The 27,176-nt window shown below is 38.6% G+C and overlaps 1 protein-coding gene across 1 annotated transcript in view; it reads left to right on the plus strand.

The window, feature by feature from the left end:
• The window catches only part of HMG20A (high mobility group 20A), a 69,387-nt gene extending 43,579 nt beyond the window's left edge, over positions 1–25,808 (plus strand). Inside the window, exons 3-10 of the mRNA XM_059912713.1 lie at positions 5,557–5,704; positions 7,794–8,006; positions 10,971–11,103; positions 12,060–12,091; positions 17,674–17,749; positions 18,456–18,671; positions 19,683–19,825; positions 23,346–25,808. Coding sequence (XP_059768696.1) covers positions 5,557–5,704; positions 7,794–8,006; positions 10,971–11,103; positions 12,060–12,091; positions 17,674–17,749; positions 18,456–18,671; positions 19,683–19,819 — 955 coding nt within the window. The 3' untranslated portion in view covers positions 19,820–19,825; positions 23,346–25,808. The remainder of the gene's footprint in view (positions 1–5,556; positions 5,705–7,793; positions 8,007–10,970; positions 11,104–12,059; positions 12,092–17,673; positions 17,750–18,455; positions 18,672–19,682; positions 19,826–23,345) is intronic.
• Positions 25,809–27,176: the final 1,368 nt, after the last annotated feature.

Genomic DNA, 27,176 nt, shown 5'->3' on the forward strand with positions numbered 1-27,176 from the left:
CTGTCATTTGCAATGCTCTGGTTCCTGTGAACTGGAACAGCAGTACTGTGGGATCTAGGAAACATCAGTGACTCCCAGTTAAGGGAATTACATAGTCACCATTAAGGAAATACTTGCCACAGGGCTAGCTTCGAAAATCAAATTCATTTTCTGTCTGAATTGCCACAGATATTAAAATAATTTTTTCCCCAAACATCAGGTTTTTTTGTTGTTGTTTTAAGATTAGATTTTTAGTATGGCTCTTTATTCAAGATGCCTAGGAGCTCTAGCTGACTTCTGTTCCTCCCAACCTACCCCTCCCCACCCAACTCCAACTCCTTTCTTTGGTATTTTTGGACAGATATATAAAGAAATATAGAAAAGGGCTAATAGCAGTAGTCCCTCTTCCACTGAAAATCTCTGTTCCACTTGAATTTTTACCTTTTCTATTAGACATTACTTGCCAAAGAAGAAATGTATTCACTAATAGATTGAAGTGCTAGCTAATCCCTAAGATGAATCATTTTAATATTCCTTAGAGCGCTTTAAAAACAGACTACATTTTATAATTGTTTCCTTCCCTGACATTCTTTCTTAACTCATTAATATCTGCCTTCTGACTTTATTCAGGTGAAACTGTTCTCTAAAACTTTTCTAAAAGCTGCCTACTTGCTGAGTCCAACTTGTACAATAAAAATGTTCTGAGTGTCTGCTATGTGCCAGGCACCATTCTAGGCACTAGACATTAAGCAATAACCAAGATGGACAAAAATCCCAACCCCTATAGAGCTTAAATTCTACTGGAGAAGTCAGACAATAGACAGGATAAATAAGTAAAATGCATACTACATTGATAAGAACTATGGATTAAAAAAATAAAGTAAGGAAGAGGGACAGGAAGGGCTTGGGGTGCCATCTTAGATAAGATGGCCCAGAAAGGCTTTACAAGTGACTTGAATAAAAACCTGAAGGAAGTAAATTAGCTAGCCTACAGTTAAGGGGGAAGATTATTCTAGGCAGAGGGAGCAGTGAGTGGGAAAGCCTTGAGGTAGGAGTGTTTCTGCCTTTTAGAAATAGCCAGGAGGCCAGTGTGACTGGAGCAGAGTATACCAGGGGGAGGGGTAATAGGCTCCATCAGTGTTTCTCAAACTTTAATGCACTTATGAATTGCCTAGACATCTTATTAAAATGCAAACGCTGAGTCAGAAAGTCTGAGTTAGGGCCAGAGATTCTACATTCTAATAAGTTCCCACATGATGCCACTGCTGCTGGTATAAGGCCGGTACTTTGAGTAGCAAGGGACTAGATCGTGTAGGATCTTATGGGTCAGAGTAAGCACTTTAACTGTTACTCTGAGTGAGGTGGGAAAGCATGGGGAGATTTTGAGCGGAATGATATGATCTGACATTTTAAAATAGTATCCCTGTGGCTGTTATATAGAGAATAGAGTGAAGGGAGCAGGGGCTGAAGCAAGGAGACCAGTTACGGTTCTAAAATAATTCAAGTGAGAGATGATGACTCAAAGAACTTCACTAGTGACTTTGACAAGAGTATTTTTGGCAGAGTAGTAGGGACAAAAACCTCACTGGAGTGGGTTTCAAAGATAATAGGAATGGGGGTTGTTGAGAAGTATAGAATTCTAGATATATCTTGAAGGTAAGCCAAACAGGATTTGCCTGAAAGACCAGATGAGATGTGAGAAGGGAGAAAAAAGCAGTTAAAGACAGCTCCAAATTTTTGGCTTAAGCGACTGAAGGGATGGAATTGCCATTAAATTAGATGGGGAAAACTGAGCAAGTGGAGGAGGGAATTTTAGGAGCTCGGTTTTAGAGAGTTTAAAATAGAGATGCTTATTAGCTATCCAAGCAGAGATGTCAAATAGGCAGCTTGATACAGGGCTCTGAAGTTAGGGGCTGTCTAGACTAAAAAGAGAAACTTGGGAGTCCATCATCATATTAGAGCTGATATTTAAGGCTGTGAGACTGGTTGAAATCATCAAACAAATGAGCACTGTGTAGGTAGAAAAGAGAAGAGACCTGACACTTGAACTCAGGGATACTCCAGCATTTACAGGGAGGAGAGGAAGAGTCAGCAAAGAAGACTCAAGGGGTTACCTGAAAAGGTATCAGAAAAACCAGAGGAGTGCAGGGTCCTGGAAACCAGGTAAAAAATATATTTCAAGGGAGGGGAAGAGATGAACTGTGTCAAATACTTCTGGAAGATCCGGTAAGATGAGGTCTGAGAAATGACATTGGATTTAGCATGGAGGTCATTGGTGACCTTGACAAGCGTTGTGAACACTTATCTCCTTTGGGTTGGGTTTAAGAAAGAATGAAGGGAGACCAATTGAAGTTAATAACTATAAACAATTCTTTCCACTATAAACAGTTGAAGTCACTAAGTACCCCCTTATCCATGATTTCACTTTCCGTGGCTTCTGTTACCTGCCACGGTCAGCCACGGTTGGAAAATATTAAATGGAAAATTTCAGAAATAAACAATTTGTAAGTTTTAAAGTGCCCGCCACTCTAAATAGTATGATAAAATCTCGCACCATCCCACCGTGTCCTGCCTGGGACGTGAATCATCGCTCTGTCCAGCATATCCCACCTGTTAGTCACTTGGTAGCTGCCTGTTATCAGATGGACTGTCATAGTATCTTAGTGCTTGTGTTCAGGTAACTCTTATTTTACTTAATAATGGCCCCAAAGTGCAAGAGTAGTGATGCTGGCAATTCAGATACGCCAAAGAGAAGCCCTAATGTGCTTCCCTTAAGTGAAAAGGTGAAAGTTCTTGACTTAATAAGGAAAGAAAAAAAAAAAATAGTAATATGCTGAGGTTGCTGAGATCTATGGTAAGAATGAATCTTCTATCTGCGAAATCGTGAAGAAGGAAAAAGAAATTCGTGCTAGTTTTGCTATCACAACTCAAACTGCAAGAGTTATGGACACAGTGCATGATAAGTGCTTAGTTAAGATAGAAAAGGCATTAAATTTGTGGGTGGAAGACAGAACAGAAAACAGGGTTCAGTATACTGGGGATCTTGGAACATACCATCCTCAGATCAGGTCCATAAAGGAAAGGAGAAAAGTCAAGTGGAATCAAGAAAGTGTGTTTTTTGTTTTGTTTCCAGATAAGAGTAATAATGCCACATTTGTTTGCTGATTAGGCTATCTAGTAGAGAGGAAAGAATTGGTGATGCCAGAGAGGGCAGAATTGCTGAAACTTGTTTTTGAGTAGGCTAGAGGGTGTGGGATCCAGGGCACAAAAGGAAGGGTTGTTGGCTTTAGCTAAGAGCATGGACAATTCATTCATTGGAACAAAGGAGCCTTTTTTTTTTTTCAGTCTTTATTCAACTTGTCATCTCTAAGGCATTTGCTGCTTTTGACCACTCCCTCTGATTCCTATCCATTTCAGTCAAGGGATTCACAGGACTGGTACTCTTTCCTAAACCTAGTTTTCATATTTTACTGAAATAAGAATGTGCAAGAGTTAGTAACTTAAAAATTGATGGCACAGTTGAAATGAAGAATGACAGTGAAGGAAAAGATATTGTAAGACATCCAAAATGACTGAAATATTTGAAAAACAAAGCTGCCAAGATCAAACTGGATCTCTAATGGCAACTCTTCAGAGAAGATAATTAGCATTGAGTTAATAACTTCTCTGATCTACCCTTTTTCACAGGACCTCAAAAATGTAGGAACCTCCTAGTTATAATCCTCTATTTTTTATAGAAGTGTTCAGAAAAATAAAAGTTCTGTCCTTTCAAGGACAGTCTGAATCTGCTTTCATTCTTTTCTCAGTCCACTTCAATCTGGTTTTTATTCCCATAACTCCACTAAAACTGTACTCCCTTGAAGTACAGGGAATACAGCAAGTCCTTCAGATCTTCAGATTTAGCAGATACTTCTTAGCCTATCTTATGTGACATCTGCAACTTTTTGCTTGTGTAATAACCCCTTCTCAAAAGTCTTCCTGCCTTGGCCTCTGTAACAGTATTCTCTCCTAGATTTCTTAACGCCCTCCTTAGTCTTTCCCAGCTCATCTAACACTTGCTCCTAAAATATTGTTCCAACAGAGTTCTATCCTGACTTTTCCTCTCACTGTCTTTCTGGAGAATATCTAGCACTTCCCATTATTTCCATGAGCTGATGCCTCCCAAAATATCTCCTGCCTTTTCTTCACTTCTGTTCTCTCAGGGCATGTTTCCAGTTGTCGGTGGGACAGCTCCACCTAATTATGCCATGAGTGTTTCAAACTTAGCATTTTCTCATCTGTCTTTCTTACACACACATACACACACACACACACACATTCCAGTTGTTACATTGGTTAATAGTACATTATCACCCAATCTAGAAATCTCAGAATTACCTTTGACTCTTCTTTCTCCCTCATTATTTATATTCGATTTGTCATTCTACCTCTTAGTTATCTCTTGGCTTTCTCTCCCCTATTCTCCTGCTTGCCCTTGTCTCTCAATTAGTCTATTGCAGTAGCCTCCTGAAAAGTTTCCCTTTCTTCTATTATACCCTGTTCTTTCTACCTGTAATAATGTTGTTTACCTGATGAATGCCTCTTCATCTTTTAAGACCTCCTCTGTAAAATCTTTCTTAACATTCTCTCCATACATATAAAATTCATCATCCCCTGTACTGTACCTTTATGGCACGTTTTACAGACCTCTGTTTCAGTACTTATATTGCATTGTTAAGTATTTTCTGTAACTCTTTGGAGTATACATGCTTCCAGAATAATGACTGAACATTACTCTCTTGTACATCTTCCTCCACCTTCCCCACTACCTGCCCCAAACCCCAAACTCTCTAGCACATGGTGTTACCTTTATTTCCATTCCTTTATCTAAATGCGATAGGGTATAACTCAGTCTAAGATCAACCGTCATCTGTACCTTCTCGTGTCCACTTTTCAGAAGGATGAGATCTGGTTTGCTGACTCATCTGGAACAGAATGATAGGAACAGAAAATGTATATCTCTGATTTATTAACATTTATACCTGAACTTACTGAACTTGATAATATGGTTCTTAGATGATCTCATTGTCAATAAACACTATAATCCAAGAAGGAGTAGCCTGTGGAATGTACCGTAAGAGATATTTCTTATGCTCTTAAAGAACGCTCTCTTTTGTGATAGGGGGGCAAACTTCCGCTTCAACTCCCATTCCTGTTCTTTTCCATTAATAGTATTTTCCTTTTATTACATGAAAAGGAGATACATGAAACTAGCATATAAAAGTTGCATGCTCAGAACTAAAATGTAAAGTCTACGTTGAGGAGAGAGGTAATTTGTGGGGGAAAGATTATAGTTGTTTTTAGTAGTAGATTTCTTCATGGAACTGACCTGATCCAATCAAGCACTGAAACCTTTTTTAAAATGCTCTATAATTGCAGTGGAGACATTGTTTACATTTATACAGAATGAGGTGGGGGAATTAATTCAAGGGCTGGCATGTGATTTTGCTGGCAGTGAAATTTGTCTTGAACCTTGGTAAGTAGGAGTTTTTGATGCTGTTGATACTGAACTTTTCCACTCTGCCTATCATTCTTCAGGATAACCCACCCAGAGGTTCCATATAGTAGTGGAGCCTCATCATCCACAAATAATCCAGAATTTGTTGAGGATCTCTCCCAAGGTCAGTTGCTTCAGAATGAGTCTTCAAATACAGCAGAAGGCAATGAACAGAGGCACGAAGATGAGGTAAGCTGAAGCATCTTCTCCTGTTACTGGTCTCTGAGGCTTCTGAAGAAGCAGTCAGCAAGGGAGTTGATCGAGGTGTTCATCCTCTGGCCTCCTTACATTCTGCAGAATATTCTGTTTTATATTTCTTGTTTCACATAGAACCATATTAATGGTTTTAATGATACAGAGACAAGTAGACTCTTCTTTTTCCCCTGCCTAGAAAATTTATACCTGCATCAGATTAGATGCTCAACAAATGCTTACTGAATGAGTTGCATGATTTAATTAAATAAGTAATTAGGGCTTCCCTGGTGGTGCAGTGGTTAAGAATCTGCCTGCCCATGCAGGGGACATGGGTTCGAGCCCTGCTCTGGGAAGATCCCACATGCTGCAACTAAGCCCGTGAGCCACGGGCTATCTGACTACTGAGTCTGTGCTCTAGAGCCTGCGAGCCACAACTATTGAGCCCGCGCGCCTAGAGCCCGTGCTCCGCAACAAGAGAAGCCACCACAATGAGAAGCCCGTGCACCGCAACAAAGAGTAGCCCCCGCTTGCCGCAACTAGAGAAAGCCCACATGCAGCAGTGAAGACCCAACACAGCCAAAAATAAATAAATAAAATAAATAAATTTATTTTTTTTTTAAATGTAATTAATGAGGAGTCCGCATGCCCTTACTCAGGACCACACTCTGCTCACCAAACCCTGCAGCATGGAGTCATATGTGCCCAAACGGTTCACACGACTTACCAAGTCATTCATTGTCCCATAGGGGGCATCTTTTTCTAATTCACACAGAGGTTCTGTATGGACCTGGGCCATCATTCCCTTGTTGGACTTTCAGGGTTCCTCACAAATGACTGATTACATTGTCTATGTTTTAAGGTACTCTTTTTTTTTTTTAGCTATAAAAGAGTACCATCACTGACTTTTGTCTTTGTTCTTATTTTGAAAGAGCTGATTCTTTTTATGTTGGCATTCTTAAAGATTATGAAGAATGCCTAAAACTTCTTAAACATCTTAAATCCTTAGTAGCTTTAATGTTAAATGTTACTGGGTTTACAAAACAAAAACAAAAAAGAAAAACAAAAAAACTGATACCAAATACACCATTTGCCCAATGCGGAATTACTGTACCATTTTATATATATTTGGAGGAGTGCAGTATGGTAATTAATATTTAGATATTTTTGTCCCATTTGGCTTATCTTTCTCTTCTCTGAAATAAAAATGCTTGTATCCATAAAACTTTATTAACTGATAGGCTATGTGTATTTGTAAAATTATGAAGCAAAAGTACCTTGCATCCTGTTTAAAAGGACAAAGAAAAAGGCTGTGGTAAAACAATAGTGGTACTTCAGTCCTTTAAACTTTTTAGGGGGCGATTTTGTCTTTTGATTTAACTAATAACGTATAAAGGCCTCTGCCTTTATAAAATAAACATCTTAAGAAATAAACCAGCAAGCCAAAGAACTAGTATTCATTTTGGATATATTATAGTTGCTGAAATTTTTCTAAGTCTTAGATATTAATTTTAAAATCTATAGTGCTATCTGCTGTGGGAAATAAACTGGTCTTTGAACGATATCAATGAGAAACACCCTTCATGCATGATTTTAATCCTAGTACTACAACTTGTCTCTTCTTTTGCCCAGTGCACGTGACAGCATCTTGTTCTGATCTATTGTAGCAATGTCTGCTTCCCTGGCACAGTGCTGTGTATGTGCTGCATTTCTCATTTAGAATATTCCCCTGTCAGGAGTCAGGATTTGTTAAGTGCATATGAAGGCCGGAGCTTATGTGATCATGGTACCCCTTATTCTTATCTGTTGGGATTAGCACTAAAATAGCCCCTTAGTGTAACAGTGTGTAGCATGGTACATAAAAAGGTCTGCAGGTGAACCATCTGGAGTCCCTTCTTGAAAACTGCATTGCAGCCATTTGTACCTATAACAGGTTTGGAGAGCTTTGAATATCCAGGGCCCTAATGGTAGCAAAATGCAATTATTAATCCTGTTTTGTTTGTTGGTGTTGATTATTGTGTTATTTGGGGAAATTTTTGTTGTTGTAATTTGGTTTGGGGTTTTTTTTTTTTTTCTTGTTTTGTAGCAAAGAAGTAAACGAGGAGGTTGGTCCAAAGGAAGAAAGAGGAAGAAACCTCTTCGAGACAGCAATGCACCCAAATCCCCCCTTACAGGATATGTTCGGTTCATGAACGAGCGTCGAGAACAGCTTCGAGCAAAAAGACCAGAAGTCCCATTTCCAGAAATTACAAGGATGTTAGGCAATGAATGGAGTAAACTTCCTCCGGAGGAAAAACAGGTAATTGTTCCTATTCCTGATCCTTTGCTTGGTTTTGATTGTATCTCAAAAATAACTTCTGTCAGAAAAGCAAAGAGAATGGACTGTTGATTCTTCAATTTTGTCATGGGCCTAGGAGACCAGAATAGCAGGGTCCTTCATAGCTCTTTTCTCCACAGTGGTTTTTATACTGTTTCAGGGTCTGCTGCAGGGACGTGAGCAGGAGGGACTCTAGGATCCCCCCCGAACCAAAGCAGCTCCACTTTTATTTGCTTTATATGCGGAGAGTTCATATAAGATTTTTGTAAAAAGTAGTTCAATATTAAGAAATCTATCAGCATGGTTTATTCTACCAAGTTAAATGAAAAGTCATGAGTTAAATGAGAAAAGGTCTTCTGATAAAATTCTGATGTTCACATAAGAATTTTGTTTAAGAAAAAGATTTTACTGCTTTAATAAACTTTCTAAACTGGAGTTCTGGCAAATTTAACCTACTATGAAAAATAAAGCAAGAACTATTTGAATTCTCTTTCCTCCAAGACAGAAACTAACCCTATTGCCAAACTGAAACAAATCCATTTGTTAGATTTGAGAGGAATTAAGGACAAGTTAGCCACGAACTGGTTGAAATGCCACAAAAGTGGTGTGATGGTAGGGATTGTCGGAGGGGTTAAAAGTTCCCAGCATTTTCAGTATCTGATATATATCTATATTTCTTTTATGTCTTACACTCTTTAAAAAGGATTCCAAACAAACTAAAACCAAATTGAAAAATACTCTTGGGAATTAACTGAATTCAAAAAATTTCAAAGAGATCAGATTGAGTTGCAACTTGAAGCTCTGTGTTTGTGGTAGCAAGCTAATAGAAAACAGAGTATATCATCCATTGTTTTAGCTCTAATGTATAAATGGATTATGAGCTGTACATAGTAGTTACTCTTTTCTCTTTAATTTTTTTATTTCAAAATTAATACACGCTCATCGTTTAAAATTTTTTCAGACAATACAGAAGTATATAAGGAAAAAAGCAAAAGTCATCTCCAGGGATAACCAACAGTGATAACTAACTAGTTAGGCAGGGCAAGGGTCTTCGTGTTTGTTTTTGTTCTTAAATTTTTATTTGAAAATAATTTTTCAAATGTACAAAAAGTTACAAACATAGAATAATACAAAGAACACCCAAATACCCTGACCCAGATTGACCTATTACTAACACATTTTCTCTTTTTGCACATGCGCTCATACTCTCCTGGGCAAGATTGGGCCTGTGCTTTCTCTTTTCTCTCTCTCTCTCTCACACACACACACAATTTTTTTCTGAATTATTTGATATAAGTTACATACATCATAGCCCTTTACCCTTAAATATTTCAGTGTGAATTTCCTAAGAATAGACATGTTCTCTCACTTAACCACAGTTTAGTTAACAACCTCATAATTTTGTATTAACACAATACTTTTATCTAACTTACCATCTATATTCCAGTTTTGTCAGTTGACCTAACATCATTCCTCTGTAACATTTTCCCCCTCCAGTTCAGATTCCAGTTCAGGGGTCAGGCTCTGAGTTTAGTAGTCAGATCTCTAGATTCCTTTAATCTGGGATATTTCCACAGCCTTTCTTTGTCTTTTATGACATTGACATTTTTTTAGGAATACCATCTCTCCCTCTTCGTCCCCCTCCTTTTTGTTTAACTTTCAACAGAACATTCCTCATTTTATATTTGTCTGATGTTTCCTCATGATTAGATTGAGGTTATGCATTCTTGGTCAGAATACTGCATAGGTGGACGTTGGTCCTTCTCAGGGTATCGCATATGCAGGCACGCAATGTCTTTTATTCCTCATTGGTAATGTTAATTTTGCTCACTCACAGAAGTTTTTTACTCTCCCTTATAATTAATAAGTAGTCTGTGCAGAGACATTTTAAGAACATTCAAATAGTCTGTTCCATATCAAACTTTCCCCCTAGATTTAGCATTCACTAATAACTTTTGCCTGATCTAATATTTACCATGATGGTTGCAAAATGATGATTTTCCAACTCTAGCACTCCCTCCACATTTGCCAGTTGGCCTTCGGCATTCTAATCTAAGCAAGAGCCCTCTTCCTCCCTCCATTTATGTATCTGTTTGTTATTTATTTACGATTGGCATAGGCATATGAATTTCTTTTTTTCCCAATGGTTTATAAATTATTACTATACTTGAGCATTTTGATACTTAAATTGTCCCAGACTTGGCCATTTGACCCCTACATCTGGCTCTTGTGTAGGATAAGGCTTTTAACATAATTTCTAACTCTTGTTTGTGTTCATTTAGAAGAGTATTTTTATACTTTATTTCTTAAACCTAATGATGAGTGAAAAGTACAAGGCATTAAACAAAATTATCCTAGTAGATCAATGAACTTTGTTTAAATAATTAATAGCACAAAGCATGTAGATACAGGCTCTCTCATAGTAGCCCATTTTAGGTCCATAGGATGAGGTCATTCTTTTTTATGTTCCTTGTATCTCCACTCTTCTGGCTCTTAAAGGCCAATTGATGTATGAGATCATCTCCTCAGAATGGGTTGGGGATAAAGAAACAAAGTAATAGTCCATCCTTTCCCCTGGGAAGATTAAGTGTGCCTATGTGGTGTTCAGTCTTGAGGACTCTAGGGCCATGTGTAGTTCTGTCTATAGGATTAGTAGAAGAACTATAATCTTGTGAATTTTTTATGAGAATGACCTCAATAGAACTTGTCTTCAATAAGTTAAGAAAGGCGATAGTCTAAAAAGTTAGAATCACCCATTTCTTTTAGAACTGAGAGATTATATTTTATTCTATTCACATGACTTTGTTTTTTTTAATTCTCAAAGCTTATCCCACTTGTACTTTTCTTTCCATGTGCTAATTATCCTTTGCTTTCTTCAAAGAGTTCATTGGTATTTTACCTCAGTAAGACCTATTTCTTGAAAAACATTCCATATTTCTTTCCCAGCGCTACCTTGATGAAGCAGACAGAGATAAGGAGCGTTACATGAAGGAACTGGAGCAGTATCAGAAGACTGAGGCCTACAAGGTTTTCAGTAGGAAAACCCAGGACCGTCAGAAAGGCAAATCTCATAGGCAAGGTATCAGAACCAGAACCAAATGTATTTGTAGTTTGTTTTGCATGATGGAGTGTCACAAAGCTGACTATTAGAGTGATAATACAAAAGGTATGTTTCTATCATTTCTCTATTGTATTACATTCACTTACAAGCATCATCTTGAACTTTTATTAAAATCACGTTGCTCTCATTTAGAAATTTCAATTGGGTTTCCATATCCAGTATCAACAATTTGGCTTGTGCTCCAAGACCCCTTTTAGTTGTCTGTGCTTTTTCTTCTATTTCCAATTTAGTCATTTCTCTACCTCTAAACAAATCTGTCTGCTACACTACATAACCACCTTGCTGTAACACCTCTAAGCCTTTCATGTGATCATTTCTCCCAGCTTCCAGTGATCAATCATCCTTTTAATTCACTCATTCATGTATGCGTGTATTCAAAAAATGTATTGAACACCTCCTATTACATATCAGGATCTCACCTAGGCATTAAGGATGCAAAAGTAAACAAGATACAGAAGATCCCGGTCTTCATGGATCTTTTGTTCATCCCACTCTTAAAATATTGCTAAAAGTTCCCCTTCTTCAGGAAACACTGCCAAAGAAAGAAGCCCCACTCATAATAGCCTGTCATTCCTGAGCTATTGCGTCTTCTCCACATTTGGGCATCTTGCCTGCTAAACTGTAATGTTGTGCAAACAGCCTTTGGCATGTATTTCCTGTCCACTCTCCCACCCTGTTCTCCTCAAAGGTAAGAACTGTGTCTGCTGTTTCTCTTGTGTCTAACTGCATAACCTGTAAGATGGGATTCCCTTTAACTTGTGTTGACTGATTAATAAAGCTATCAGAGAAAATATGATATGTTTTGAGAGCCCACATATACCAGCAGTTTTTGTAGCTTAGCACAGTCATTTCCTTAGGTTTTGTTATTTTGTTTTGTTTTTCAGCTTAATGTTCTTATTCTATCATATTTTTAGATGCAGCCCGACAGGCCACTCATGATCATGAGGTAATTAACTTTCTGTCTACATAGCGTGTGTGTGTGTGTGTGTGTGTGTATGATATATGTATATAATAATGATGCTGTTTGAAATGCTGTTGGACTGTTTTTTAATGAATGGCAGAGTATTTCCTATCCTGTAATTAGGATTGGGTTAGTTGCCTTTAGCTCAAGGATTCTTAGCATATGGCAGACACTTATGTCATGAGTGTGTCCTTGAACTAAAGCCCCTAACTCTAGTCCTTTCTTATGGTCCAAGAATTTTATTGGCCTTAAATGCTGAAGATGGCTGGAATTTGGAGTGAGGTATAGAAATGAGGACCAACTAAAAGCTATAACTTGACCATAGTTTATCATCATCAGATACTATATTCTGACTCTCAAAAAGTTGTTATTTAGGGAATCCAGCACATAGTTAAAATGAACTATTCAACTTACAGCATCTACAGACCACAAGTGACATTATCTTGATTACTATGCCTACTTTCCTCACTGGCGCATATTGTTTACTGGCCTTTTCCTCTCCATTTGGTTCAGTCTCAGCAATAGGATTTAGACCTGTATTCCTATATAGGACTGAGGCCTGTGTGTGTTGGCTCTGCCGCATAGAGAGCTTTAAATATATATATAGCCTATGATTAATATATGGTTCTAAGAAAATAAAATTTGTGGTAATTTCATGCATGAAAATGCTCAATGACTCCTCATTGCTTACCAAATCACATTCAAACTTAGCAATCAGGGTTTTCTGTAATTAAGCCCCAATTTCCCTTTCCAAATACCTTAACTCCCATATTTCCCGTATATATCTTATGTACTTAAAAACCTTTAATACTCACTGTCCTCCAAGTGCCCCATCCTCTTCTGCCTCATGCCTGTGCTCATATTCTTCCTTTCACGAGAATACTTTCTTTCCCTCACTCATTTTTTCTATTACCCTCTCCCATCGTCCAATTTTGCCTCTAAATTCTAGTCATCCATCAAACCCTATTTCAAGTTCCATTTCCTCCTTCAAGCTTTTCCTGTTTCCTCCAACTTCTTTTAAACCTCACAGCTCTCTATATTTCTCTTACGCATTTAGCTGATCTGGCTAAGGTGCCAAAGTTACTCAAGTGCTTCTGTTATTAACACGCTTGGATTATAATCTCTTTGAAGGCATGCATGGTCTAGTTCCATCTTGTACCCATCCCATCTAGCATGATGCCCTTGCATGGAAGAGTTCTTCCATAAATACTTACTTATTTCTATACAAAACCCATTTGTTGAAATAACAATGGATATTTACACAAAAAGAATTTTCTGATATACTCTTTTGCATGTATTGGGTTTTTTACTAAATCAAGGAAATCATTTCTTCAAAATAATAATGTATTTATCTTGGAGTTGTAGTTCTCATACCTAATTTGGTATTGGTGACCTTCAAAACATAGAGAAGACTTTTAGATTCACAAGTCAAATAGATTTATTACCATCCATGAATTATAAAGTGAGAAGCATAGTAAATATTAGCATTTTATTCTTCATATAAATCCTATATAAATGTAGTTACATATGACATCTCTGTGTTTCAATTAGGATGAAATCTTATTTTTTTTTTGCTTGAGAAATTGTACGTACACTATATATTTTAAATCATAATTGAATAGTGTTGCAAGCTTTCCATATTGCCAGATACTTATATAATTACTTATTTCTCCTTACTTTGTGTGCCCAACCCACCAATATCATGAAATTACCAAACTTCCTTTTTTCCCTATTAAGCATCCTTTATAGCTTCTCTATCCTTAATGGTTACGAAAGAGAGTATGGACAGTAATCTAAATTATTAGAGCTCACATTTTCTAGTCAATGACTGACTCTTTTCATCACTATGGATTTTGCTGGCCAAACCATATGTGGCATTTTTGCCTCTCATAAAGTTAATAGTTGCCATCAGAAAAGATTTAGTAGACTTAGTCATAGAAGCTGCTGCTACTGATTTGAGAAATGAAGGTTTTTTAAAATACATTATTAGTATGATATGAATTTCTATGATATATGAAAAGGAATAAGTCTCTGTGTGATTTCCCTGTTTCAGGATTAGACTCACGTGAAACACAGAAAAGGAGGGAGCCAGCAGTAATTTCTCAAATGTGTATACAGTAGGGTCTATAAATCTGTTGTATGCCCACATCAGGATAAAGCTCTCTTAGTAAGGTTGTTAACCCAGTTAATGTCCCCCACTTTATCAGTTTTTATTGAATAATATCTTACTAAACTAGGTAATTTCAAAAGAGTTGCAATAAAAACAAAACCTCTTTGACAATTGTTAAACATAGTTACACATAACATCTTAGAGTATAATAAGAGTTAAGAAAAATAAGAAAGCACTACAAGTGGAAAACAAAAGGAGCCACAGAAGCCCCCATGGAAAGGAGGAACTGAATCAGACCTTAAAGATGACCCAAGTTTTGTGGGGCACTTCAGATATATTTATATTAATATATATATGTAAAATGGCTTGAGCAGAGTTATGAGGAAGTTAATAAAAGAGCAAGTACCTTGCAAAGTGCCTAAAACATCAGTTTCTAAAAACATGCTTATTTCCCTTTACTTATCCTATTAGGAATAAAATGGCAAATGCCGTAAAATAGTCTTCGAGCTCACTTCAAAACTACTAAGACCTCAGAAATCCTCTCAACTGACCCCCTCATTTTGCCGGTGAGGAAAATGACTTGCCTGAGACAGGAAAGAACTTCCCAGAATCACTTATTGAATTAGTTAGAGGCAGAATTGTGACTGAAAGCCAGGCCTCTGTAGCCCCCTCTTATTTAGCACTCCTGGCAGCACCTGCCACGTTATATGGAATAAACAGTGTTGCAAGTTAAAATGGGCCAGGTTGCCTGTGATGTCAGCAAAATTTGTTGCCACTTGAGACAGAAACGATTTGATTTGTGTGTATGTAGTAAAGAAACCTATTGTATTCCCTAATGGAACTTAGATTCCTAAGACATTGTTGCCAAGGCAGTTACTGGAGAGCATATTAGAGCCAAAGAAATGCTGACCTGAAAGCCATTCAAGCCATTCTGCATAGCAGTGGGGCACTTAAGCCTGGTACACAGTATTAAGAGCATTCCCTAAGGTAAAGGGCACTTGAGAGAAGCATATCACTCTCTATGAAATTCTGGCCCTGAGCCTAGATCACAGCAAAATAGTTTCAGTTCAAAAGGCCTCTGTTCTCTTACCCTCCACTCAATATATAGAATGAAAACCAAAGTGAAGAGTATTCTTGCTCCTCTCAAATCAAAAGCCAGCCTGCTAGACCCAGGAGTCAGCTAGTGTTACTCTCAAGAAAGTGTCTAAATCTCATGTGAGGACTAAGATAGAAACAATAATTTTGTTTCTCCTTTAATTTATGGGAAATGACAAAATGACACTCAGCCTGAACAGATTAGACCCTTTCAATGAAGAGGTAATGAAATCCTTATGATTTTAATCCCTTGAGTGACCCTTGGAGCAGCTTAAGTATATCTGAGCCCCCAAGAGGATCCTGTCCAATGCCAAGTAAAGTACTCAGTAATGGAAGAGTGCTGATGGTTTTTATGACGACTCTTCAGTTAAGTAGAATTCTCTGTTGCCTTTCAGAGACTGAACAGTTTCATTTAATTGCTTTGGTGTTTCTTTTTTTGCACTCTAAGAATCTATACCAAAAGGCAGTGTGTTAATAAATGCACCTATGTGGTGCTGTCCTCTGCCCTTATGTAGTTAGCCTGGTTTGGTTTGGACTGCTCTGGCAAGGAAGAGAGCAGAATTACCCATCTGAGCAGAATCTAGGCCTTGGAGAGGGCTCTTGGTACCATGGTAATGGGAGCCAAGCATCCCCACCTACCCATCTGACTGGCAGATATTCAGACCTATGGCTAGGTAAACTGATCTCACAGAAGCCTGTGCAGTTAACTAAGAGACCAAACAAGATGAGATGATAAAATCATAAGACCTTATCCTAAGTCATGTATGGACTTATGCTTATATCTGTTATGTCTTGTATAGTAACAGAGTTAAAGAATATGGTAAGCCAGCAGAGTCGAGAGAAAGTCACTGAGAAATATGCCTAAGATACCTTCTGGAACCAGCCTTTCTTGTCCATACATTAGTTCTCTTTGAAATCCACCAAGAGCTGGCTAGAGGTAGAGCTTTGCATGTTGAAACTGGGGCTTTCAGTGGTAATTTTGTTGTTTGTTTTTAAATTGTTCTGGAAAACTTCACTTTCTTTCTTTAAGAGGTAAAAGATAGGGTAAAAACTAAGTGCTCTGAAAGTGTTTTCAGGTAAATACATTGTTTTTCAGACTTCCATCTTAGAAGTCTCTCTTGATCAGCTGCCATTGGCAGGCAGCTCACACAGCGCCGCCCCGACCCCTAAGGAGGCAGACACCAGTATGAAAACAGGATCTTGGCTGTCAGAATTCCCTCATAGGCTGTTAAGTGCTTAACCTTTCTACTGGGCCCCAAATCATATTTGTGTTCAAAGATAAAAGACTAGTGGTGGCAAGAGTAGGAGAGATACATTCTATCTGGCAAGAGTAGGAGAGATACATTCTATCTCTGGCATTAAATGTGTTTCTATAGGAATGATTTCTAGATTTTTTAAACTGTTCTTTATGTTATAAAGGTTTTGGAATCTTCAGATTTCACTAGCAATTTCTTCAGTACTCATTTCCCACTGTTCTCTTTACCATCTTATATTATGCAAGATTTTAAATACTGCCAAGACACTTACAATTTACGTTCTTAATGCTTTCAACGTCAAATTCATTGTAGAAACTGCAGCCAAAGCATTTTGAAATATTGACTTTATTCACAAGGATCATTGTGGAATATATTTTGCAGTGGTTTTGTGAGACTTTTATTTTTAATGACTTATTGGTGAATTAATTTTAGGTTTATTATTCTTTTCTATCTAACATAATCCTTGGCATTCTCATACATAGAGCCCAGTTATTTCTGGATTTTTGGTTTTGTTTGTTTGTTTTTCCTGTGTCCGAAGAAAGTCTAAAAGGTCCCCAACTATAGGCTGCCCTTGTAAATAAGTAGAAGTAAAAGTAGAAATCCCAATGGAATACCATTATTATTGCTCATGGCTGGCAGATCTCTGCTTAAAATTCTTATTGTCCACTCTGCAAATTTAGATTGCATAATCCTATCTCAGAGAGCACTTTATGTGCACAACCAACAGAAGCAACAGAAAAAACACCTAGAAATTCTCTTTCTATATTCCTACCTCAACCACTTTCTCCACTGTATACTGTTCCCTATTCAAAGCACAGAGCTAAGAAATGGTTTCCAAAATCTCCATTAGGGAAGTTTATGTAGGTTTGTTTTAAGGTTTCTCATTGCACAGCAGTTGTCACCTGAGAGATCTGAATATTTGACCTGCTTGAGCTTTCTTGGTTCCAAAGAAAAGGTGAATACATTTTCCTCACAGCCTCACCTAGACTGATTCCTGCTCATCCTACTATTTCTTTAAGGAAAACATGACCATTGTGCCTTTAGGCACTACTGTTTAATTTAGCTTCTGTTTAAGAATTAACTATTTTGTTACTCTTGATTCGCAGAAAGAAGCAGAGGTAAAGGAACGGTCTGTTTTTGACATCCCTATATTTACAGAGGAATTCCTGAACCACAGCAAAGGTGATTACCAAAGGATCATTTTGTGTTACTCAGGTCTATGACAGGGGATTTAGTTGTCAGGAGGAATTCATTGCTGAAAAGCAACGGTAGTGATATTCCAGACCCTGGGACTGGTCTGGAAGAAGAAAACTGCTTCTATTTCACTCTCTATTAAAAGCAGCTACTCAGAGACCCGTGGAGGACAGCTGAGCCAGTGTTGTCAAAGCTTCTTTAGTCTCTGGATCAGAGGAAATAAATGTACATCACTAATTCAATTGCTTGCAGGCTCTTAGCCTAGAACCCTTTGTACAAATGAAAGCTTACATGGATGTCCAAAATATAAAATAAATACGAGCAAAGCTGACCCCACTGCAGTAAAGATGTGGACCCACAGCTGTGCTTGCCCAGTCTCCCAGGATCCCCCTGTGGAACCCCTCAGGCTTCTCATTGAACAGCTTTAAAAAATCAAACAAACAAACAAATACTGGGAATTACAGCTGTTCCTTGCAATCTTAAGTATAGAATATGACCAGCTTTAAGAATTAAAATAACTCTGGGGAGCCAGGTGTTTTATTGCTGAAATTGCTATCTGGAAGGCCATAATGAGAATAGGGACACGAGGAGGGGTAGCTAATTAGAGACAGCTAAGCAGGACTTCCTGTAAGAGTCATCAGGACTTCTCAGAGAGGCTGGTATTACCTGGGTTTTGTGGGGGTTTTGTCCTCAGCTCGGGAGGCAGAGCTCCGTCAGCTTCGAAAATCCAACATGGAGTTTGAGGAGAGGAACGCAGCCCTGCAAAAGCACGTGGAGAGCATGCGCACAGCGGTGGAGAAGCTGGAGGTGGACGTGATCCAGGAGCGGAGCCGCAACACCGTCTTACAGCAGCACCTGGAGACCCTGCGGCAGGTGTTGACAAGCAGCTTCGCCAGCATGCCCTTGCCTGGTAATGTCATCCCTAGCTGAGCCCTGTAAAGTGGCGGGGGCGGGGGGAGGTTCTGTTCATGTTGGTACTGGTGTGGTGAGGCTGAAGTCTCGCCTCCAGAGGAAAATCAGTAAACTCAGGGGTCTTTTCCTCAGAGGTTTTTGTGGGCCATGTAATAGAATCTCAGTATTGGTCAAAATCATCCAGATTTCAGGCTCTCTGCTCAGTTAAATTTTTCTTCAGTTATATTTTCATGCAGTCTACTTTCTATTAAGCTTAATTTGATATTCTGAACAGTGGAAGCTGAGTAATATTAAAGTCCTGAGTGGAGCACTTTTTTTTTTTTTTAAATTGTGGTGTAATTGACATATAACATTGTGTTAGTTTCAGGTGTACAACGTAATGATTTGCTATCTGTATACACTGTGAAATGATCACCACAAGTCTAGTACCATGCATCACCATACAGAGTTACCAAAAAAAATTTTTCTTGTGGTGAGAACTTTTAAGATATACTTTCTTGGCGACTGTCAAACATGTAGTACAATATTATTGACTACAGTCACCATGCTCTACATTACATCCCCATGACTTATTTTATAACTAGAAGTTTTTATTTCTTGATCCCCTCCCCCAACTCACCCACCCCCCCAGAGCATTTTTCTGATGTATATTTGCTTGCTTTGTAATATTGTCTTAATGTGAAGGAAAAGGAAAACAAATACTAGTATTTCTTATATACTCTTTCATTTTGAAAATAGTCACAGCAGAGCTGGAAGAGTCTTTAACCTTTTGTTCTATGCAACTACTCCTATATACTGCACAGCAATTATATAGCCCATCTGTTTATTTAGAGTATGTGGATTAATTTCATTTCTTTGAGGTCTAAAAGTCTCTCCTCTGAAAGTAAAATCTTCTCTATGGAGCAGACCACATTAGAGTCAAGTTTCTTTCGCTGTGGAATCATTGATCTGTGTTATGGTTGAACTGAATGGGAGGATTTTCTTACTTTTTCTTCTTATCTCACTTCAGGAAGTGGAGAGACACCTACAGTGGACACTATCGACTCCTATATGAACAGACTGCACAGTATTATTTTAGCTAATCCCCAAGACAATGAAAACTTCATAGCTACAGTTCGAGAAGTTGTGAACAGGCTTGATCGTTAGGGAATGGTGAGTGCTCACTGACGTGATTCGTACGTGCCAGCATGTCATCAAAAATAAGATGGCACTAGACTTTATCAATACTACTAAAACCCTGGAATTACATTGAATAAGTGAGTTGGAGACTTGATTAAGATTCCTGTTGCATGGTTGCTAAATGTAGTAAATAGTGTTGGAAAACTGAATCAAGATAGTTTTTCCTCATGCATGCCTCCACATGGCTTAATGGAAAGAGCGTGATTTTTGTGGTTGGACCTCAGTTCTAGCTTTGTCACTTATTAGCTGTATTCTCAGGTATTAGTTTCCCAAAGGGCTTTGAAGGGTGAGTGAGAAATTTAGAGAAAATAACCCCCCAAATAACACATAGAACAAAATAAATATCGCTTAACTGTTAAGCTTCCTTTTCCCTGTAAATTTAATGATAATTTACGATAGTCAGTGAGACATTGTATGTGTACAAGCCTCTATAAGTAAGAAGCTTTTCATTAATCACTCAATATCAGAGTAACTGTAGTATGTTAAATGTTAATGTGGACTAACCTTACAGTGAAACAGTTAATGCCTTGATTAAATATATTAAAAAATAAATAAACTCTCAATAAGTAGAAAGAGAGGAAAGAGAAAATAAGCTTTTTAAAAACATATTCAACAAATGACTAGTAGTATGTGTTGCATCCTTTTAGAAGAGAAAAAAGTACATTTCCCAAAGGAATCTGCTTATATAAACTTTTTGGTACTAATGGTCAGTCATCAGGTATCATTTCTTAAATGGAACTGATATTTGTTCACTCAAATTCCTGTAGAGATAGGGTACCCTTTAGTATGTCATTCCACAAAATTGACAGCCCTTTGGTCTGTCAGTTAAATTGTTCCATACCTGCAGACATATAAACTGTGTGGAAATCTTGGGGTTGAACCATACAATGAGTGGCCATATATGAATACTAAAACAAGAATGGATAGCAGGATATGCTCCTTAGAATGGCTGGTCATGGGCTTGGATCCTTATTTATTTGTCTTGCAGGTACATGAGCACACTCATATACATACTCATATTCTAACATGGTCTGGACCTTGAGCAACATGTGCAAGAATAAATAAAATCCATGATTCTTTATCTAATGAGGCCACATCTGCCAGCATAGACAAAAGCAGTAGTCTTTATCCTTCTTGTCCAAGCCCTCGAATAGTAACTGTACAAGGCAATTTATTATACTTTAGCCTCAGCCGTGCTCTGATGGGGAAAGGATTACTGTCCTTCTAGTGAGTAGCCAGATGGAAAGGACCATACTTCTAAGAGATGGCTGGACTCCCTGCAGAATAAAGAAATGGCATTACTGCTGCTGTTTGTGAAGGGAACAGCTTGTAAATCTAGGCTTGGGATTTTTAGGAGCTCATCATCCTTCTCATTTTCACACAGTGTTTTCAATTAGCACTCTTGTAGGCTTGAAAAGAGAGAGCTGGGAGAAACAGTATGGAGGATTGTGAAAGAACACAGTAATTGATAACGTGGTGTCTCCTCACATAGGTATAGGGCAGTTATTGCAAGTTCTGAGCCAAAAATGGTTTTCCATTTTGAGCATTTGGCCAGTAAGACTCTCCTAAAGCTTTATCTATCTTAAGGATATAAACTGTAGTATCTGCTTTACGAGGTGTCTTTGAAAACCTAGAATGTGATGATTATTCTTGATTTTAACCTACAAATATTTTGCCCTTGAAAGAAACAGTACCTGAAAATGTGAACCGTTTTATTACCGCAGATTCTTACAATCTAGCCATGTAAACATAACTAAGAATGGATAGTTCTCCATACCCTCTGAAACTGTCAAATGAAACAATTATAAAGACTGTGATTAACACTAGCTTGGCCTCATTATACAAGTATGTACAGACAGCTAGGCCTGATGTCCCCAGCATTCATGGTGCAGTTAATTACTCTGACATGAGCTTGGCAAAGGTTTCTTCCATTGTCAGGACCCAGTGAGTGAAAGGAAGCTAATGGTCTACAGCTTTAGAGGAGCATATTAGAGCTGGAAGGGGTGTTTAGAAATCCCATCATTTTACATATGAAGAAACTGAGTCCCAAAGAGGCAGAATCTCTTGCCTGAAAATACCTGAGTAGGTGGGTGCAGAACTAGAACACATGTATCTAAACTCAGTGGGGTTTCTAAAACGTTGATACAAGGAGGTAGGGATGGGTGTAAGGGGAAAGCACTAAAAAAAAAATCATAGAATGAGAGCATTAAGATAAATGGGAGGTAATTAGGAAAAAATTACAATCCAGCAATTATAATGTTATAAAATTTTGGTCAGCCATTTTATAATTATTTTTATAGTTATATAATGGAAGAATTACCCCAGCTGTCATCTTTCTTTGTGGCTAACTTGTACTTAGAGAAAGTGGAGCTGGGAGGAAGTCATGGGGGTGATTTCATACTAACAGATGACTACTGTATATAAACTATCAAAAGCCATATGTTGCTTGATTTCAGTTGAACCAAGTGATAAATATTTGCCTGTTTGAGGATTGGAAAAAAAAAATATATGTGATTGCATTTTTATCAATGTAAAAATGTATTCATCTTATGCACACAGTACATCCCTATCCATGCAGAGGGCCTTAGATTTATACTTGAAGAAAATTGGTTTTGAATGACCAGGACTAAAGTAAAGTACAAATTTTTCATCATCAGATTTGTCCCTGATACTTGCTTTTCTGTGTTCGGCTGGCAATTTTCCAACCTCCCCGTTGTGGCTGAGCTGGAGCAGGGCCACATTTTTCACTGAAATGTTGTCTAAAATGCCTCAGTGAGGTTGGTTGCTTGCAGCTTTATGAGCTCTTTAGTTTACATACACCCTGCTACTCACCGTAACCCTTTTTTTTTTTTTTTTTTTTTTTTTTTTTGGCCACATAGCACTGGGTGTTTATTCTGCATAATAATAATAATAAACGACACTGTGAGCATTTACACATGCCGGCACATCCTAAGTACTTTACGTGTGCTGGCTCATTGACTCCTTGCCACAACTCCATGAAGTTTTTCTTTTTTCCATTTAATTTAATTTTATTTTTTTATTAATTTTTACTGGAGTACAGTTGCTTTACAATGTTGTGTTAGTTTCTGCTGTACAGCAAAGTGAATCAGCCATAGTATACACATATCCCCTCTTTTTTGGATTTCCTTCCCATTTAGGTCACCACAGAGCACTGAGTAGAGCTCCCTGTGCTCTACAGTCGTTCTCATTAGTCATCTATTTTATACATAGTATCAAGAGTGTATATACGTCGATCCCAATCTCTCAGTTCCTCCCACCCCCCCTCCCCCTTGGTATCCATATGTTTGTTCTCTACGTCTGTGTCTCTATTTCTGCTTTGTAAATAAGAACATCTATACCATTTTTCTAGGTTCCACGTACCTTAACCCTTTTGAAAATAGAGCAAAGCATTATTTTAACCCATAGCCCTAACCCTTTCTGATCTGTGCTTACGTTTTGGTATCCTTTTTTTTTTTTTCTCCCAATTCGACAGGTCTTAAAGCTCCAAGATGTTCTGTAAGTGGTTTTACTTGTTTGGAATGAGAAGCCATCCATGGAAATTTGAATTGAGTGGAGGCAGAGAGGGAGTACAGATTACTCTGCTTGTGAAGGAACTGTCAGTTGAGTTAAATGCCTTCACCCCAGGAAGCCATATGAGGGAGCAACAAAAGGAACATGTATGTGAACTTCCTATGGAATCGTCCTCGTGAAGCTTTGACCGTGTACAGCCACTCTCCCAAGTCTTCAGTTTCCTATCATTTCTATTTCTGTTAAAGTGGGTCTGCATATATTCTGCTGACCAGGCGCCCCTGAGACTGGCATCTTCTGCAGCAGAATGGAAGCTTTCTTATTGTTCTGCTTCATTCAGATTGGACTCTTTTTATCAGTGGCTCTGTGGTTTTATCAGTGATTTTCCTACCTAGCTGTCACTTTTTTTTAATGCTTTTGGGGGTTATTTTTTTATTTCCTTCACCCCCACCAAGCTAGACATCTCCATTTTCTGACCTCTTGGCTTTGTTGCTCAGCAGGGTTCTGAAGGAGAGTTTCTCTCATTGGACAGGCCCAGTCTTCTCCCATCTTTGTCCTGCTGTGACTCCAAAGAAAGGAGCTTCTTGTTGACAGTGTCCTGTGGAGTGGGGCTGTGTTTCGTACCCCACACAGCGCTCAGTGGGTGCCAGCCCTCGTGGAGGCTTTGTGGTTGCTGCCCTGAAGGAGAATGCTCTTGCCTTCCTCCTTGGTACTGCCTGCTGTTTTCTGAGCGTTGCCTGCACATACCCTGCGTCCCAGCCCCAGCAAGGCTCTTCTGTTCCCATCTGTTGGCAGTGACTTGTGAAATATTTTTGCTGAGGAAAAGGTCATTGGTAAACAGGACAGAACGAGAAAAGTAGTTTCTCATTTGGTATTGAAAAAAATCCTAAAGTTTATCATAAGTGAAAACAGAGGGAATCCCTGTCTGCCTGAGGTGTACCGATTCATGGATATGGATGGGTGGAAATGCCATTCAGAATAGCCTCCAGCTGATGGAGAAGGACATGGGGGAATTCTCATGTCCTTTGTCTTCCTTCTCTAATCATAACTGCAGAGTCTCTGTCAAAAGGACAGGCTTCCCTTCCTTCTCCCTGCTTAATTAGTAAGTGATTTTTTTTTTTTTTTAAACACCCAAAGGGAAGAAGGGTTTCTGTTTCTCACCTCAGGGTTTGGTTTTGTTGTGTTGTGTTTGGATGCTCTGGAGCACAAGGCTGGTGGTTGCAGCTGAGATCTTTGGAGCCAAAGCAGGGCATGCTGAGCCCATTGTCTAGGCACCACCGCCACCGAAGGCGGGTGGAAGTGTGGCCCCCTCACAATATGCTCACAGGCCAGGGTGCAAGCCAGAAACCCCCGTCATGTTGCTGCATCATCCTGTCTTCTCAGCATCCCCTCCCCTGATTTCTTTCTTAACCCAAAGGAAATAAAACAACAACAAAAAACCTTTTTGAAAATTCTGACACGAACACACATCAAATTTCCATGTACCGAAGCCCATATATCACCACTTGGCAGGCTTTTAGAATAAGAGCCCATCATTATCTATCACTGTAAACCTAGCCAACTCACCTGCTCTTCTCTATTTTCTTGTTTTCCTGCTCTCACCTGCCATTCCTGTCACTTCTCTCAGAGTCCCTGCCTGCTAAGTCCAAGCTGGAATGCACTGTGTGTCTGTGGCAGGACACCCAAGCCAGTTCTGGAAGTTTGTGTCTGCCTTCTGCCAAATACTTTCTCTCCTTTCTTCCTCCTACTCTCTGTTTCTCCTTTGTGTCAGTTTTGCACAGCGTTCTTAGCAGTGCCGTAGACCAGGAAAGGCTGTAAGCTGGTCCAAAGATCATCATTCTCCTGAGTCTAGCTAGGATACCTGACATTGACTTGAGACATCTGCATATTCAGGAAAGCACGAGATCTTGAGAAAGCCTACAGTCTGAAATCATTTTCACAAAATAACAGCCTGCTTTTGACATGCTGGCTGGCCCTCCTAGCAGCTACACACCTGACTCACTGGTGGCTGGGATCCAGCTGCCACAAAACAAGCAGGTTCTGTGAAGCAGGTCTGCGTCACCTCCTCTCTCCTCTTTGCCCAGCCAGGAGGTAGTAAATGAGGTCACAGGCTAACATGATACCTAATTCACATTTCCCAGTAAACTTGTAGATGTTATTGCACTTACATGTTCTTCTCAAGAAATAAGTTGTTGCCTATTCAGTGTTACAGATTTCTTTCTTTTTATTGAAACACAAGGAGCAGCTGAGGAAAATGAGACAAAGTGTTTTATTTCTGACAAAATAAAATTTTAGAAAAAAATTTGTGTACATGTGTTTGAAACTGTTGAAATGCCAAGTTTTCTGTACAAATGTTTTTGTAATTAAACTTTTAGATTTTCTTTGTTTTTTAAGAAGTCGATATGCTTGCTTGACACTTGCCTCATTAAAACTTTTCTGTGTTGAATCCACCCGATTCAATTTTACCTGCATTGCCTTTTCATCTTAAAGACTTTGTCAACTCTACAGTAATCATCAAGTCTGTTATGCTTTTAAAGCAGTAACACATTCATTTTACTAATTGCTTATTCAAAATGTGTCTTAGCCTGTTTGAGAATTCAGCTCTCTTAATGTATGTTATAAGAATACAATGAGTTATAATTCATTTTAATGTAGCGATAGTATTCTGGAGGCAACTTGAAAGAAGTCTGATGTTCTTAAAGTCAGTGACTTCAGTCCCCTTGATAGGAGACTTTTGACTTCCTTTTGACTGAAGAGATAAATTGTCCTTAAATGCTTGCTTTTAAAAATAACCACTACTTCACCAATCAAAATCATTTTTAAAGGAAATTTGTCACCTACTTCCACCATGCTTTTAAAATCCTAGGGGTGAGCTCACCTGGCTTCCAAACCCTGCAGCTCTCCAAGTAGCTAGTTGTGTGGCATTGGGTGAGACTTGCTTTGTTCCAGCTCCAGTTTTCTCATCTGACATGCCTCAGCTCTCTTACACTTGTTAGAAAGATAGAATCAAGTAACAGAATCGACCATGCTTTGGAGGATATGAAGACTCTGTTACATGAATGCGAAGAATTATTGAGGTAACTCAGTTAGGATCAGGCTTGACTACATTTAACAGAAACTCAAATCAGCAAAAGCTTGAATAAGAAACTTATTTCTCTCACTGAAAAGTATTCCAAAGGTAGGCAGTCCAAGACCAATATAGAGGCTCCTGTCTGCACCACGATATGGTTCCTTTCTCAAGGTCACCTCATGGTCCAAAATAGCCACTTGACCGTCAGCCATCATTTGAAATTCCTGGCAGCATAAAGAAAAGAAAAAACGGGCAAGGACAAAATGGGCAAACTCAGCTGAGTCAGCACCCTTTAAAGAGCCTTCCCGGAAGCCACACTCAACTTCCAGAACCTAATCACATGACAACAGCTAGCTATATGGAAGGCAGAGGAATGTCATCTTTCCTTGGACATTACTGCCCCCAATAATATACAGGTTTTAGTCAGTAAGGAAGGAGAAAATAAATACAGAGTAGGCAGCTAAGTTAATTTCATGACTCACATGTGTGACTCCATGCACACACTAAGGCCAGCCCTGCTATATTAGTAAACAAGATGCATCATCCTGCCTTTGCCTCTTGGCCATCGAGAATGACCACGTAATTCCTTGGCACCTTTTTCCCCCTTAAACAGAAAGCTGACAACTTGAGTTAGCATTTCCTGTTCCCACCTTAGCTCCTCCCTTACCCTCAACACTGGTGGCCAGTCTTGTTTGGTAAAAGTCAACATAAACAGGTGGCAATATC

This window comes from Balaenoptera ricei, chromosome 2 (genome assembly GCF_028023285.1).
Source record: "Balaenoptera ricei isolate mBalRic1 chromosome 2, mBalRic1.hap2, whole genome shotgun sequence".
Classification (NCBI taxonomy): Eukaryota; Metazoa; Chordata; class Mammalia; order Artiodactyla; family Balaenopteridae; genus Balaenoptera; species Balaenoptera ricei.